The 17,700-nt window shown below is 46.7% G+C and overlaps 1 protein-coding gene and 1 long non-coding RNA gene across 2 annotated transcripts in view; one reads left to right on the top strand and one right to left on the bottom strand.

The window, feature by feature from the left end:
• Positions 1–16,698, top strand: part of LOC135228477 (uncharacterized) — a 27,940-nt gene extending 11,242 nt beyond the window's left edge. The window contains exons 2-3 of the long non-coding RNA XR_010318991.1: positions 4,319–8,500; positions 9,432–16,698. This is a non-coding gene — a long non-coding RNA (uncharacterized LOC135228477). The remainder of the gene's footprint in view (positions 1–4,318; positions 8,501–9,431) is intronic.
• GPX1 (glutathione peroxidase 1) lies at positions 16,547–17,700 on the bottom strand. Its single transcript, XM_010589805.3, has 2 exons — positions 17,402–17,700; positions 16,547–17,118 (listed from the first exon to the last, which is right to left on the bottom strand). The coding sequence occupies exons 1-2, from the start codon at positions 17,645–17,647 to the stop codon at positions 16,759–16,761; spliced, it is 606 nt and encodes a 201-aa protein (XP_010588107.2). The 5' UTR covers positions 17,648–17,700; the 3' UTR covers positions 16,547–16,758.

The following is a 17,700-nucleotide window of genomic DNA, read 5'->3' as shown; positions in this document are numbered from 1 at the left end:
GAATATTGAATATACCATAAACTGCCAAAAGAATGAGCAAATCTGTCTTGAAATAAGTACAAACAGAATGCTCCTTAGAAGCAAGGGTGGCGAGACTACATCTTACATACTTTGGGCATGTTGTCAGGAGGGACCAGTCTGTGGAGAAAGACATCATGCTTGGTAAAGTACAGGGTCAGCAGAAAAAAGGAAGACCCTCAACAAGATGGATTGACACAGTGGCTGCAACAATGGGCTCAAGCATAACAACGATTGTGAGGATGGTGCAGGACCATGCAGTGTTTCATTCTGTTGTGAACAGGGCCGCTGTGAGTCAGAACTGACTCGATGGCACCTAACAACAACAACAAGTGGGATTCATATCAGGTTTGCAGGCATGGTTCAATATTAAAAAAAAAAAAAAAAAAAAAAAAACTAATGTAATCCAAACACTTATGTTCATCAAATGACTTCACCAAAAAAATTAAAAAATAACCTACAAACTAAGAAAAAAATTTTGGCTACAGTATATCTGATCAGAGTTTAATCTCTAAAATCTACAAGGTACTGCAAAACTTCAACCACAAAAAGACAACCCAATTAAAAAATGGGCAAAGGATATGAACAGTCACTTCACCAAAGAAGACATTCAGGCAGCTAACAGATACATGAGGAAAAGCTCAAGATCATAAAAAAAAAATATGCAAATCAAAACTACAATGAGATACCATATAACCCTAATACGGCTGGCATTAATCCAAAAAACACAAAATTATAAATGTTGGAGAGGTTGTGGTGAGACTGAAACACTTATACACTGCTGGTGGGAATGTAAAATGGTACAACCATTTTGGAAATCAATTTGGTGCTTCCTTAAAAAGGTAGAAATAGAAGTATCATATGATCCAGCAATTCCACTACTTGAAATATATTCTAGAAAAATAAGAGCTGTCACACAAATAGGTATATGCACGCCCATGTTCATTGCAGTACTGTTCACAATAGCAAAAGGATGGAAACAACATAGGTGCCCATCAACGGATGAATGGATAAACAAAGTATGGTATATTCACACAATGGAATACTACACAATAATACAGAACAATGATGAATCTGTAAAACATCTCATAACATGGATGAATCTGGAAGGCATTATGCTGAGTGAAATCAGTCAGTTGCAAAAGGACAAATATTGTATGAGACCACTATTATAAGAACTCAAGGAAAGGTTTAAACACAGAAGGAAACATTCTTTGATGGTTACAACGGTGGGGAGAGAAAACCAAAAACAAGACAGGAGACAAGAATTATCTTAGGTGAAGGGAAGGATAACACACAATACAGGGGATGTCAGTACTACTGGATTAAACCAAAAGCTGAGAAGTTTCCTGAACACAACCAACGACTATGAAGGACGGTGTAGCAGGGGCAGGGGTCTGGGATCTATGGTCTCAGGGGACATCTAGGTCAATTGGAATAACAAAGTTTATTAAGCAAATGTTCTGCATCCCACTTTGGTGAGTGGCATCTGGGGTCTTAAAAGATAGCAAGCGATAGCAAGCAGCTAAGATGCATCAATTGGTCTCAACCCACCTGGACCAAAGGAGAATGAAGAACACCAAGGACACAAGGTAATTACGAGGCCAAGAGACAGAAAGGGCCACATAAACCAGAGACTACATCAGCCTGAGACCAGAAGAACTAGATGGTGCCCGGCTACAACCGATGACTGCCATGACAGGGAACACAACAGAGAACCCCTGATGGAGCAGGAGAGCAGTGGGATGCAGGCCCCAGATTCTTGTAAAAAGACCAGACTTAATGGTCTGACTGAGACTAGAAGGACCCCGGTGGTTGTGGCCCCCAGACCTTCTGTTAGCCCAGGACAGGAACCGTTCCCAAAGCCAACTCTTCAGACAGGGATTGAACTGGACAATGGGATGGAGAGGGATGCTGGTGAAGTGTAGGCTTCTCGGACCAGGTGGGCACTTGAGATTATATTGTCATCTCCTGCCTGGAGGGGAGATGAGAGGCTAGACCGGGTTAGAAACTGGTGAAATGGACACAAAAAAAGAGAGTGGAGAGAGGGAGTGGGCTGTCTCATTAGGGGGAGAGCAATTGGGAGTATGTAGCAAGGTGTGTATAAGTTTTTGTGTGAGAGACTGACTTGATTTGTAAACTTTCACTTAAAGCACAAAAAAAAAAAAAGGTAGCAAGCGGCCATCTAAGATGCATCAATTGGTCCCAGTCCACCCGGAGCAAAGGAGAATGAAGAACACCAAAGACACAAGGAAAATATTAGCCCAAGAGACAAAAGGGGCCACATAAGCCAGAGACTTCATCAGCCTGAGACCAGAAGAACTAGATGGTCTCTGGCTGCTTCCAATGACCACCCTGACAGGGAACGGAAACGCAACAGACAGTCCGTGACAGTGCAGGAGAAATTGGGGTGCAGAACTCAAATTCTCATAAAAAGACCAGACTTAATGTTCTGACTAAGACTGGAGGAACCCCAGGAGACACGGCCCCCAGACTCTCTGTTGACTCAGAGCTAAAACTATTCCCAAAGCCAACTCTTCAAAGAATAGACTGGACTATAAGACATAAAATGATACTTGTGAAGAGTGTGCTTCTTAGTTCAAATATATACATGAGACTAAATGGGCAAGGGTGTGGAGGTAAGATGAGAAAGCAGAAAGGAATAGGAGTTGGCTGAATGGACATGGGAAATCTGGGGTGGAAAGGAGGGATGTGCAGTCACATTATAGGGATAGCAGGGTCACATAACAATGCGTGGATAAATTTTTGTATGAGAAACTAACTTGAGCTGTAAACTCTCATCTAAAGCACAATTTGTAAAAAAAATTGGCTTAAAGCTGGCTCAGGGCAAAGCATTCAATGGGCTGAATTAAGGGCTGCATGGATGGTTATCACCTACAAACTCTGGCCCCTAAGCCTGTGTATGGACAGTTGGGTGGTAGCCTGTGGTTACCTGTGTGGATAGGCCAATGGCATAAAGAGTAAATGGGTGAAGTCGTGTGGGGGAAAGCCTTGTGGCAGGACATCTGGGATCACCTCCAAACCTCAGACACTAACCTAATTGTCTTTCATGTAGCAACCCATTCACCTCTTTCCCTGCTGGGAAACCAGGAAGCAGACATTATAGCACAAATTAGAACGGTTCATCCAAAAGGGAAAGCTGCCCACAGGATTCACCAGGAAAGTGGACACCATAGTGCCTGTGTTGGTTGAAAAATAGCTAAAGAGGCAGGCATACAGTGAAGTAGAGTAATATGGTGGTTCCAGTACAAAATTGCCTCGTGTGCTCACGTCAATGCCCAAGACACCTGCCCCACAATCCAGAAAAGATACATAAGGAAACACAGCCAGCAACAGACGGACAGGTAGATAATATAGGACCCCTACCCCACATCGATGGAATGAAATAAGCTCTCATTTGTGTGGACACTGTTACCGACTTGACACAGGCATTCCTGTTTAAATGAGCGAACCAGGCTGTTACAATAAAAGGATTATAAAAATTGAGTGCTATGTACAGGATGCCCCAAACCATTGATAGTGACCAGGGTACACACTTTACAAGTCATGATACGCATGAATGGGCAGCTGAGAACGAGGTACAATGGCATTAGCACATGCCTTACAACCCCCAGGCCGGTGAAAGGAAGAATGGGGTCTTAAAACAACAAATACGAACACTTATGGGCAAAGCCCCCTTGGTGAGGTGGACCAAGGTGATGTGTGAGGCTTTAAGGTTGATAAATTCAGCTCCCACTGAGGCTTTAGCCCCATATGCCAGGGTAGGGGCCCCGAGTGACCCTCCAGCAATGATCTGAGTGATGTCACAAGCTCCACAAGCATATCCACCAAGATTGTTACTGGAACAACACAGTTTGGTCCTCCGGACACCTCAGACCCTGGTGCTGGGAAGTGGAACCATGTATTGGTACTTTTCATGGGTCACCCCACTGGGATGAATTGGCTATTTCGTCCTTCTGGAGGTGGAAGAACTGATCAGTCTAAGGTGGAAGCCCACCATCCTACTGCACGACAGTCACACTTTACATGAAAAGGAGCGATGGTTAGATCATGAGGAATGGAAGTTGGTCTCCTTTTCTATACAGGAAAACAGATGACTTTACTCACAATCCCTTAAGTGACCTCCCCAGGGCAGCACGTATGGTATACTCATCCAGGAAAAATGCCCAAAGCTGCCACTGTTTTCCTCACCCAAGGGGAAACCACTAGTGTTATTGTAATAGAAGGGGAAGATTTAGCCCTGTTGGTACCTACTAAACACCTGTCTTTCCAACCGCAGGTATGGCCTACTCTGCTTTCTTCCTTTCTGGGCAGCCAACATCTTCCTAGAGTGGGCTCACAGCTTCACCACAGTCCACAACGAAAGAAGTAGTTGGATCTGTGGACAATTCCCCGTCTCAAGTGCCAAAGCCTTGCCTTGGAGTGTGGAGCTCCTGCCTGGAAACAATTGGGCAGCTATGGGAGACATGGGGAGGCAGTATTAAAGCCTTTTAACTAATTGGGGTATAACAGGAGGGATGTGTACGACATCATCTTTTCCTGGACTCAGACTGTTGCAGACACCCACATCTTAGTAAGAGATTGCAACACTTCTCAGTTGCAGCCATGAGAAGGTATTTACAAACTCTGGGTTGGTTTAGGTTGTTTAGTACCTGTCATGGATTGAATTTTGTCCCCTCCCAAAATGTATGTATAAGTTTGGCTGGGCCATGATTCCCCATATTGTGTGGTTTTCCTCTATTTTGCGATTGTAATGTTATGTTAGAGAGGATTAGGGTGGAATTGTAATTTTATGTTAAAGAGGATTAGGGTGGGATTGTAACACCCTTACCAGGTCACATCCCTGATCCAATGTAAAGGGAGTTTCCCTGGGGTGTGACCTGCACCACCTTTTATCTCTCAAGAGATAATAGCGAAGGGAAGCTAGCAGAGAGTGTGGACATCATACCACCAAGAAAGGAGCTCTGGGAGCAGAGTGAGTCCTTTGGACCTGAGGTTCCTGTGCTGAGATGCTCCCAGAACAAGGGAAGACTGATGTCAAGGACCTTCCACCAGAGCCGACAGCAAGAAAGCCTTCCCCTGGATCTGGTGCCCTGAATTCGGACTTCTAGCCTACTGGACTGTGAGAGAATAAACTTCTCTTTGTTAAAGCCATCTACTTGTGGTATTTCTGTTACAGCAGTGCTAGATGACCAAGACAGTACCCGAACAGGGTATGTTAGGGAAACCTACTTCTGTCTGTTCTGAACCAAGTAAAACCCCATGAGGTCCCCTGTATCCCTCCAATTCCTCCTCCCACATAGTGGGCTGGACTCCTGGGTCCCACTGCCAATGGGTGATAATGCCTAATACCACTGAATGGTTACAGTATAAAAACCCCAATGGGACTGCAGGAGAGTACCTTGCTCCTAACAGCACTCAATGGCTGTGTGGCCACTACTTGTGGCCTTGGTTTACTGTATGATTGGATAGGGTGCTGCACTTTGGAGTTACCTTATGCTGCAGGAACCATTAGAAAAACTATACCAAAACCTTTGAACTACCCATCAGTAAAAGCCAGGTGGACCGAGCATAGTCTTTTCCACTGGCGTGATTTCCTTTTAAATGTTTTTGTTCCCCCGTTGGCTCCTTAGAAGTAATGGGACAAATTGAAGCTATAATTTTACTAAACAGGGCCTGAACAATAGCAGAGGAAGCTTGTGGCCATTGACCGATAAAACCACCCAAATGTGGAAGGTAGTCCTTCAGAACTGAATGATTCTAGACATTCTAATGGCTGGCCACTCAAGGGAGGACATGTGCCATAGTAAAAACTGAATGTTATACCTATATACCAGACTACCCACAAAACGTAACTGATTTTTTAGGACATATTAAGAAACAGATAGAAGCCTTGAACACACCTGATGTCTGGTCTGCTGTGGCCACCTGGTTTTCCTCTTTCTCTTCTGGCTGGTGAGGTATTTTGTTGGGTCTTTGTCTTTTCCTGGTGTGATCATTAAGGTTGCGTGTCAACTTGGCTGGGCCATGATTCTCAGTGGTTTGGTGGTTAAGATGTAGTTTGGCAGTTGTATAATGATAAAATCACCTCCATAATGAGATTTGATATAATGCCATCACCTCCATGATGTGATCGGCTGTGAGTAGCCAATTAGTTGAAAGGGAGTTTCCTTGGGGGTGTGGCCTGCATCAAATATAGGTGGACTTTCTGGCAAGGTTCGCTGAATTTTGCTCACTCAGAATCCTGCCGCTGGCTCCTGTTTGTCTGACCTCTGATTCTTGGAACTTGAGCTAGCAGCTTACCTGCCATCTTGCCTGCTGATCTCGGGATTTGTCAGTCACTGCAGCCAAAGAGTCAGAGCCTTGCTGCCTGACCTGCCAATCTTGGGTCAGCGCCTGCAGCTACGTGAGTCGGAAGAAGCTTCCAACCTGAGCCAGGGACTTGGGACTTTCCAGCTTCTACAGCTGGTGAGCCATTTCCTTGATATAAATCTCTCTGTGTATATATTCATACACTTTACTGGTTTCACTTCTCTAGACAGCCCAGCTTAAGACATTTGGGTATATTGATTTCCTGCTGTTTGTCTATATTGTTGGTGTGGTCTGTGCCTCCCAATGACAGCAAAGCTGTCTGTCCCTACCTGCAAAGGGACCTTGCTGAAGAGGGAGAATGTGCCAGACTGTAAGAGCTGACCTCAAGGGGTAGAATGAAGGGGAAACAGGCTTTGCAAGACCGAACATGGCTGCCGTTATTCTTTCTGCTAGTGCACTGCCATTTGCTAAGTCATTCTTATGTAATTTATGCTAAGGCAGCCTTATGTAAGTTTACAGCCATCCCTGGCATGTAGTCATTATTGTTCTCCACCACTATAAAACCCCTGGTTCCCACTGTGGGGTGAAGAGATCTACTTGGTCCTGCTGCTGCCCAGGACTTTCCTTGTATGTAAGTCTCCCTAATAAACCCCTTTGCTGCCACACTGGAGTTGCCTGCCTCTTTCTTCAGTCTCTTGGTGCCCCTCCATTTTTGGAGACAAGTTTCACGTTACTGGTCCCTGCCAGGATATATATATATAAAACCCACTGCTGTTGAATCGATCCTGAGTTGCTGTATATATATACATACATATATATGTACGGCAACTAACAACAGCTACTACGTTTTGTCTTTAGCCTAAGAGACCTTAGGCGTGCTATAGCTGCCCAAACATGGGACCGGTGGGATCAGAGTTCCAGCCTCGCTGCACTTACAGGGTTTTCAGGGAGCACCAGGAGTGAACTAGTCATTAACAGGCTTCTCCAAGCAGTCTGGATGCCAGAATCATCTAGCCCAAGGCTGAGTTCTATAAAACCACACTTTTCACACAGAACTATTTGCCTTGTCAGGAAGACAAGCAGCTACAGAGGAGTGATAGCAACAAGATGAGAAAGAGGAGATCAAGGTGTGTTCTCCATATTTAAGTGCCAGGCATCTTCTCAATCTGTTCTGAGAACAAGACACAATGTCCTGGACACTGTATGCTTTCCACCTGACCCTGCACACATAAACACAACCCTCCTCCTGGAAGGGAAAGTAAACCCAGAGCAAAGAGAGGCACATCAACTGGCTTTGTCCAGCAGTTTCTGCCCTCAGAGAAAAATAAATAAGATTCAGTTCCTCCTCTCAAAGAGTCTACATCTAATAGAGTTGAAGAGGCTTCCACAAATAACCACAATGCCAAGGAGTGTGTGATAAGTGCCACAAAATGTGTGAACCAAGCTTTGTAGGAGTGCCAGGCACAACCTCCAGCTGTAAAAGGCATCCTTTGACATGAGCAGAATTCGAGTGTGGTCTTGAAGAAAGTGTTGGAAGTGTAGACATGGGCGTGCATGTTATAGGAGAGGAGACTGCAAGGATCAGAAGAGAATTTCTGGAACTGACAGAGCAGGATCAGGATGGGGATTAGGACAATGGAGCAATGGGCAGACAACTAAAAGAGCCTAAGGGGATAAAAGACTGGAAAGGAGACTGGAGAGATTTCAGGTCCTGCCTGAAATGGCAGGCAGATATTGGAGGAGGTTTTAGAGCAGAGAGGAAATGGCTGAGGTTGCTTCACACCCACGGTACAGTGGTGTAGCCCAGAGACCCATTAGAAACCTCTCACTGTGGAGGTGATTTCAAGGGAGGAAAAGAGATAAACAAATGAGCCATGCTCGGTGTTGGGTGGAGGAAGGGGGCAGGGGGCTGGCCCAGAGAAGGCGTGGTAGGTTATTTGAACAGATTTCCTATTTTTTTTATGTTGAGTTTTGACTAATCAAAATTAGTTTGCACTCCCTGAAACATTATGCACTATCTGGAAACAGAAACCTCTTGGCAGCTGGCTAGGTAGTAGGGGAAAGTAAACTTGGAATTAAAACTGCCTTGAATAACTGCATGGGGACCCTGAGTGGCGAAAACATTTGGTGCTGTGCTGCTAATCTAAAGGTTGGTGGTTCAAATTTACCCAGCTGTGCCATGGAAGAAAGGCCTAGCAATTTGCTTTTGTAAAGGTTACAGGCAAGAAAAACCTACGGAGCAGTTCTACTCTGTAGCACATGAGGTTGCCATGAGTTGGAATAGACTTGATGGCAAAGTTTTTTTTGTTTTAACTGCATAGCAGTTAATCCCCTATAGATCAGAGTTACTATCATGTGGTGATTCTACATCTGGGAACCAACACTGATTACTCTCACCCCTCCTGTGAAAGTTCTTTGAAACTGTTAAAAATGTTAGCAAACAAGAAATACTACTTGTATTATTACTGTTATTTATGAGGAAAAAAGGTTGGGTTACTGACATTAGTTCAGAATCTATATTGCAGTGTGTTTGCTTCCTTCTTCTTTTTATAGCAGTTTCTCTTTTACCATTTATGGCATGGGTCGGAGCCTTAAGGAAGTAGGACAAGTCCTTGGCACCAGCACTGTCCCTAGAAAGGAGGACAAAAACTAACTACAAAAATGAAAATTTCGGAAAACCTTTTTAAACCAGGAACTTTTTAGTGTTTTAAAATGGCTGTAAAAATAGTGCACTAGTTATGGTTGGAGCCCTAGTGGCACAGTGGTTAAGAGTTCAGGCTGCTAACCAAAAGGTCAGCAGTTGGGATCCATTAGCCACTCCTTGAAAACCCTATGGGGCAGTTCTACTCTGCCCTATAAAGTCACTATGAGTCAGAATTGACTCAACAGGAACAGATTTGGTTTTTTGAGTTATAGGTAGTTCCTAAAAAATGAATGTGAAGATTACAGCGTGCCAATAGTTAAAAGGCAAAGAATAAAGTGAAACTTCATGGTTGGAAGATCATCATTATTTCCAGTTTTTAAACTTTGTAAGTTTGTTTAATTAAAATGCATTTTTTTTTTTTTTTTTTTCAAATTAGGAACTAGAAACAATGAACATCTGTCTGTGTGTTCCTGCTATTGTGGGAGTGACCTACCAACTTGGAAGGAAATGACAAGAGTGAGTGATTCAGCCTGGGTAACACCCAAGACCCAGGGCTGTGTTCTGTGAGGCCACTTTGACCTGGGGAGAAGTGTAAGCCACATATCCTGCCCAGGCCTTATAAACAAACCCCAGGACTGGACAACCCACCCACTGCAGGGGGCCTTGGGTCACAAGTTGTTTTTGTTGTTGTATGCTGTTGAGTCAATTCCAACTCATAGCAACCCTATAGAACAGAGTAGAACTGCCCCCATAGAGTTTCCTAAGTTGTAATCTTTACGGGAAGAGATTGCCAGGTCTTTTCTCCTGTGGAGCAACTGGTGAGTTCAAACCATTAACCTTTCAGTCAGCAGCCAAGCGCTTAGCCACATAAGCAGGAGAGAAAGCAGGAAGGGAACTGGAGGGAACAGGCCTGGCTGATTGGTCACTTGCTATGGGATCTTGGACTACGACAGTCCAGCTGTGGATTTGTAAGCCTGGGTGTGGGAACATTAAGTTTTATTTGGTTCCAAATCAGAAAGTTCCTGCCTTGGTGGTACCACAGCTTACCCTACACTAACTGGACTTGGCCCTCCCAAGTTGTCTTTGGTCCAAACTTGGCCAGCAATCACAGAGCACACATAGCAGACTTGTTCCTTCAGTATTCACAAATACTGGGCACATTTTAATCTGAGGTGACCGTGAATGAGAAATATTTTTGGTCCCTTCTTGCCTGTGCTTCCTGAACCTGCCTAAGGAGATTACAAAAAAGTAAAAGGCTCTAGAAATATACTTTAGAAGAGCAAAATGTTTCATCAGAGATCCCTGGGTAGCACAAATGGCTTGCATTCAGCTACTAACCTAAAGGTTGATGGTTCAAACCCACCCAGCAGTGCCATGAGAAAAGGCCTGACAATCTTCTTCCTTAAAGATTACAGCCAAGAAAACCCTATGGAGCAATTCTACTCTGTAACACCTGGGGCTGCCATGAGTCAGAATTTCTAACCTCTGTTATGCAAGGATTAGGTTACTGGGGCTGGTGACAGAGGCAAAAAAAAAGAAACAAAAACTGAACAAGCCTCACAGGAAGTAAGATTGAGGTGATTCTAGAAAGGTGTAGATACCTTTCCTGCATTGGAAACTCATTTTGTTGTGCAGATTCCATTCTGGTTGTGCCACTGCTTGTGGCCAACCCCGTTTGGGTAGGGAAGGTGTGGCACCCTAGGTTCAGGTGTAGCCAGTGTCTTCTCTTCCTCCTCTAATTCCATTACCATGGATGTCTTAATCACGAACAAGTATTTACAGGTTACTTTGTGTGTGTTGCTTGCCCCTTGCACAGAGTAAATTCTCAGTAGGCATTTCTTGGATGAATGAATTAACGAATTATCTAGATACTAGTTATTCTTTCATTTGACTAATAGTACTCGGTGTCCCTACCTTCTAGGGGTTCACAGCCAGCGTGGTTGGGGAAGATGGTTACACATGTAATTATAGTGTTGTATGATAAAAATGCTACAAGAACACAGAGGGTCCAGAGGATTGTGCTGCAGACGCTTCACTGGGAAGGGAACTTAAGCAACTGGAGTAGGGAGCAAATGTATATTTAACATTCCTCTTGGTTGTTGAGGATGCATGACGAGGTCTGCAAGTTATGCTTGGGGCCAGGCCTTTAAATTCACACACACGCACACACAAGTACATGCCAGGGACTGTGGAGACTGGGATAACAGATTCTTCCTCTGCAGGGAGACTCAGATCCCTTTACCAGCCTCCCTGTGGAGCCAGGTGACCTGCAGGACTGTAGAACACTCCCCAAGGTGAGCTTCATGAGCCTCTGAAGGCTGCTCAGAGCTCTAGGCATCAAATGGGCCTGCTTTATGGACTCCTATCCCTGGGTGGCTCAAATGGTTAAGCATTCAACTACTAGCCAAAAGGTTAGCATTTCAAACCCACCCAGAGGCACCTTGGAAGACAGGCCTGGTGATCTGCTTCCAAAAGGTCCCAGCCTTGAAAACCCTATGGAGCAGTCCTACCCCCCACACATGTGGTCATTATGAATTGGAATTGACTTGATGGTAACTGACAACTACAACAACCCTGTCCTTTTAGATCGCAACTACATTAGAACTGGGAGGGGTACTGGGGACAGGGTCTCTGTCTACAGAATGAATGATGAAAGACTGGTGGGTCCCTCCCCATACACCACTGTTATGTCATGTCATACCAGTCTCGGTACTTCTGGTTGCAAGTAAGAGAATACCCAGAAGCAAGTGGCCTACCCAGTTTGTGATTTTTGTTTTCTCACATGACAAGTCTGGAGTTGAGGTCTTGGAGAAGTCAAAGCTGAAGGGTGTCAAGGCTACAGGAGCACAGAGGGTCATGCTTCTCTGTGGCCCTCTTGGCCTTCCTTCCTTTCAAGATCCTGAGGTGGCTGCCTTGATGGCCAGGATTCTAGGTACCCTCAACAATGCCCCCCACCAAAAAGGGAGGGAGGAACCTTCCCCTCTGATACCTCATAGGATCATGGGAGCTTTCCCAGGAACCCCTGCACTTTTCTGAGCCAAGACCTGGTCATCTGCCCCTACCTTTGCAGTCAGTGATGCTGACTAGGAAAGCAGATTCTGCCAGGAATTTGGCTAGGAAGCTCAGCCAGGAGAAAGGCTTGGGAATGGCTGTTGGATAGAGAGCAGCAGTGTCTCTGATTTGTGCACTACCCCTCTGGGAAACAGTGAGGATTATGCCATCCCACTGCCAGGGCCCATGAGGCCTCACTCCTTCTCTCGTTTGTGCCCCTGTAGTGAATTTAAGGGAATTTTGGGGGGGATTAAGGAAAAATATATGACCGTGAGATAGGAGGGTTGCACAACAAGCTATTAATTGGGCCCTGTGCCCTGGTGGTGCAATGGCTAAGTCCTTTGCTGCTATTGGCTGCTAACCAAAAGGTTGGTGGTTTAAACCCCCCAGCCGCTCAACAGGAAAAAAGACCTGGTGATCTGCTCCTATAAAGATTACACCCTAAGAAACTCTATGGGGGCAGTTCTACTGTCATATAAGGTCATTATGGGTTGGGATCAACTTGGTAGCACACAACAACAGCAAAAACATGCATTGATAAGGTTTTGTGCTTATCTACTAATCTAAAGGTTGACAGTTCAAACCCACCCAGCAACACTGTGGAAGAAAGGCCTGGCAATCTGTTTTCAAGAAAAGCCCATGGAGCAGCTCTACTCTGTAACACATGCGGTCGCCATGAGTCAGAATTGACTGGACAGAAACAGATTTGGTTTACAAACTGACAGCCTCAAGGAGGGGGGCTGGAGGCCTTCCAAAGGCCAGGGAGCCATCAGAAGGGAAAGAGGCATGAAACACCCCAGGAAGAGGAATGATGTCCTCCTGTAGAAAGGTAGGGAGTCTCCGGACCAGAATTCTGAAGGCCAGATGCAGTTGAAGGTCCTTACAACCACAGGGTTTTATCTTATCTGGGGCTAGCAGATGCTGGGTGCAGTTTCATGGGGTATGTAAACAGGCAGGCTCTAAGGGTTAAAAATCTGCTTATCTGGGCTATTTTAAAACAAATTTGAGTTTGGCAATTGGCAGGCTTTTTTGGGCTAATTGGTTTCAGCTTGCTATGAGTAAGTAAATAATTTGCAGCCGATATACAGAGGCCATTTTTGGCTCATTTGTATAATGACCCCCAGCTGCCAATCTGACAGTGTCTGAAGTAAAACAGGTGTTGGGTAACTCCTATGATCAGCTACAGCTGGACTTCATTTTAGTAGCCAGCCCAGGTATGTCATACCGTGCATGAAAGAATGCTCTTTGGTGAGTGTAATAACAAAAACCTGCCAAGTCCAGAGTAATCTGACAGGGATCATGGCCTGTTCTTTATAAATCCATGCTGTGTTCTCTTGGGGAAATTTTTAGGCAGTATTTTTTACTTAGTATTGCCCCAAAGTTAAATCTTAAGAAATTTATTAAGCTTACCAGAGTAGGAATGCTTCTCTGAAAATAAGCTTGCTTTATTGTTCTTTTGGGGAACTACTCTGAGACGGTTAGAAGAAGGAAGTCATCTGATCAAGGGCTAATTGTGCAAGAAGTGCCTGACCTAGTTTTATCAGAATTAATCTTAAAAACAAAGCAAGGCAGGCCCATCTTCTTCTCAGGTCTGTTGTCTAAATACTGCTGCCCACTCCCAGAGCAAACAGAGTCCTATAGCCCAAGGCCAGGACCTCCTGCAGGCTCACTGTGATCCCTACTCTTTTACTTATTAATTTGAACTGATGATTCACAATGGGGTGGGGTGAGTCAGGTCAGGGCCAGTAGCAGTTACACCTTCGAATGATAAAGGATCCATGTGCTGGAGCGCTTGCTCAAGAGTGCTAACGTTATTGGGTAAAGATGTCCAGTTCCTTTTAGAGGAAGCTATTGAAGTTTTAGAAAAAAAAAAAAATTTTTTTTTTTTTATTGAAGTTTTAACTGGTTTTACTCCGAGTCTTCCTGAAGGAGAGGGTTAGGAAGGACTTTCAGTTAAGGGAAGCAGGTAGCTTGGAGTCTGAGGAGGGATGTTCCCCAGCCAGGGTCAGCCACATTGGAAGCTTGGCAGCTCCCTTCCTTGGCAGCCCAAAGGATAAGCTGAGAGGCAAAACAAGTGGGTGAGAAGGGGTGAGTCACCAGGCACCCTTGGGGACAAGCCTGGAGTTAGTCGGAAAGCCCTGGGTTCCCATCCTGAACCTAACCAGAGATTGTGGCCTGGGCCGCACTGAACCAGAGGAGAAAGGGTTAAGTGGGAGCGTGAAATCTCTCCTTGTAGGTCCAGCTGGTAGGTCAATTAGCAGGACCTTAGGTCTCCAGACTTTCCAAAATGGCATCTCTGAAGGTGGGCTGTGGAACGTTTTACCAAGAACGGGGCCTTGGCTATCTGGTTTCAGCTCCAGCTGCCCCCTACCTGCCCCAAAACTACACTTGCTGAAAGACACTCAATCCAGTGACACCTGTCCCAGCTGACCATTCTTCTTCATGAAATGTCCCTTCCCTCAGAGCCTTAACTCTGTCTTTGCTCCTCTGCAGCTGCCTCTTCCCAACCTGACCTGGAAAAAGTGTGACTCATAGGCCTCAGGTGTAGGCCCCCTGACTTTTTTTCTTGCCACTCTTTCCAGGTGATCTTATCCTCTTCAGTGGCTACTGTACCTTGGCCAGACCTTTGCCTCCAACTCATAGTCCACCTGCCCCAGATATGTCCATCTGGATGTCTTATGCAACATATCCAAATCTGAACACATTCCCCCTCCACAAAACTTGCTCCTCCTTGTGTAGCCAGTCTGTCAACGATGCGACCTTCCCACCTCAGGCCCTCACTTGCTGTTACTGCTGCCTGGCCACCCCTCCTTGAGCTGCTTCTTGACCTCTATTCAGCTTCACTGTCACTTCCTCCAGGAGGCAAGCATGATCCTCTCAATTGGGCCAGGCCCTTTTATTTATTTATTCGCAAAGCATCCTGTACTACCTTGTAGAACTAAACACGCTTTTAGTAATTATCTTCCTTCTGCCTTCCTAAGAACTGTATCGCTGGCATCCAGCAGAGGACCCGGCACAGAAGGGCTGAATGAATGCTGCAGTGAGGGAGTAAAGGGCTTTTGAGGAAGAGAGGGATATGGCACTAAGAGGGGGTCACGAATGACCTGGGTGTACCCAGATATACCCAGGTGTACAAGTTACTCTTCATTCCAGGAGTCATATCTGGAATCTGAAAAAAAAAGGTACAGCATGGCTTTCAAAAATCTCCATCTCCTAGTCTGAGTGGGCATTTTCCTATTTATATTGATTGAAAAATGTTTGCTGGTGCATATATGGCGGGCTCCATGGGCCCTGAGATGGCCAGCCCCAGTCCATCCCTTAGGCTTTCACCCTTTGGGGATGCAGACCCATCGCTCACAGATGTAATCAAGACTCCTGAGGAGCACAGGGAAAGCACAGAGTTCTGCCTGAGTCACTTCAGGGGACACTCAAAAGCTGAGAAGGTAGAAAGGCCTTGTGGCCAGATGGGCCTGTACAGGTGCTCTCCTGAGGTAGGAGGGAGACAAACCAGAGTAGGTGCAGAGGGCCCTTCATCCCCCAGTGACTTGAGGGCGGAGCGGAAGGGCAGCAGCACAAAGATCCCTGCTTAGGGCCCAATAGGCCATTCTTGAGCCAGCTGGTTCAGGTGTAGGAAGGGACTTGAGACACAATTGAAGCACCAACCCAGGAACTCCTGAACTTCCGACCCATGTTTGAGGCTTGCTGAGTGACCCTGCCAACTTCCCTCTGGATCCATCTGGCCAAGCAGAAGCTGCACCCAGGCCCTGCAGTGTACCCTGCACAATGACAGCAAATGACTCCAGGTCTGTCTCAAATGATTACTGGCAGCAGGGCCAACAGATGGGGAGCTTGGACTAAAGCTGTGCCTGAGAAGCAGCAGCTGATCTCCAAGATGTGCCCCTATCTCGTGTCTGACTGTGCAATTCACGCCTGCCAGATGCTGGGCAGGGCATAATCAGAAGGGCCAGTTAAACTGTACACACTCCTTGCTCTAAATACAAGAGAGGCAACAACTGGTAGGAACAATGGATAGCCATATGGAAAGATCTAGCAAAGGGAAAAGAACTTGTAACATTGCACTAGGCTTCCAGCTGTGTTAAATGAGTTTGTGTGGTCTCGACACTAGGAAAGCTCACAGACTGAATGTTTCTGGGGGCCCATCATGTTATTTTTGTGAAGGTCATTTCAGTGTCCAACAAATATCCAGAAAAAGAGAAGCCTACGACTTGGTGGCAGAGAGTCAGCCACTGCCTTGTCTCTCTTTTTCGGAATAAGGACTTTCTGTTATCATAGTGCCTTGGGATAGCTCTATTGCATCCCCTGGCAGATGGAGAAACGCAGGAATAGGAAGGAGCCTGGCTTCCCACACACACACAAAAAAAGTGGATTCCATACGCTGCAGATAAAAGAATGTTCAGGCTTGACCAGGACACTCGCCATGGGGGAGGAGAGAGGGCTTAAGATTACCAGGAAGGCCAATGCTGAAGGACATACACACGGTTTAGCTTACCCCTGGAATTTTATTAGTGGAGAGATTTGTCTTGGTTTGGGAGGGGAAGCTGGGATGGACAGGACCGGCACCTATCTGGGGGGTATCTTCCCAGACATCAGGTGTTCCTCCATTCAGGTTTAGAGAAAACACCCTCATTAATGAAACCCCCACGGAAAGCCGCCTAGTGACTGCCAAGCAGCCTGGAAAGAGGTGGGGCATCCTAGGCACAGCTGGGCCCCTTAGACAGCAGGGCCTCAATGTCGGCCTCGATGTCGATGGTTGGGAAGCGGCGGCTGTACCTGCGCACAGGTACACCGTCGGGGCCCACTAGGAACTTCTCGAAATTCCAGGAGATGTCGTTGCGGCACACCGGAGACCAGATGATGAACTTCGGGTCGGTCATGAGTGCAGTGGCATCGTCGCTGGGCGCCGGCAGGGCCTCACGCAGAAAGGCGAAGAGGGGATGCGCCTGCGCACCGTTAACCTCACACTTCTCGAATAGCGTGAAGTTGGGCTCGAACCCGCCGCCTGGTCGAACGTACTTGAGGGAATTCAGGATCTCTTCCTTATTGCCGTTCTCCTGCAACAGAGAAGGGGTGGCTGGGACCCGGGGCCCGCGAGGAGCTGGGAAAGCCTTTTGACCACAAACTGGTAGTTCTTTGATGAGTCACCGGGCCGCTGCCCTTCTTGCCCAACTCCAGGGCAGGCCTGAACTCCAGCTGAGAACGAGGGCCCGAAGGGAAGCGAGCAGCTGGCCCGCGTCTCCGCGCTCAGGGCCTGCGGCTGCCGGGCCCAGAAGCCACCCTGCCGGCGCCTCCAACCCGAACTGCACACCCACCTCCACCCCGCCCTTCCCGGAGCACCTGATGACCAAACTGATTGCACGGGAAGCCGAGGACGACCAGGCCCCGGGGGCCAAGGCGCCGCTGCAGATCGTTCATCTGGGTGTAGTCCCGGACCGTGGTGCCTCAGAGCGACGCCACGTTCTCGATGAGCAGCACCTTGCCCCGCAGCGAGCCCAGGTTCACGGGCTCCCCGCCGGCCAGAGGGCGCGCAGAGAAGGCGTGCACGGAGCGCAGGGCTGCCGCCGCGACTGGAGCGGCACACATGGCGAAGGTACCGAAGTAAAGCGGACACAGCTCCGAAGCCAAAAGTCGGGGCT

Source organism: Loxodonta africana, chromosome 22 (assembly GCF_030014295.1).
Source record: "Loxodonta africana isolate mLoxAfr1 chromosome 22, mLoxAfr1.hap2, whole genome shotgun sequence".
NCBI lineage: Eukaryota > Metazoa > Chordata > Mammalia > Proboscidea > Elephantidae > Loxodonta > Loxodonta africana.
This window is presented reverse-complemented; position numbering and strand designations above follow the sequence as displayed.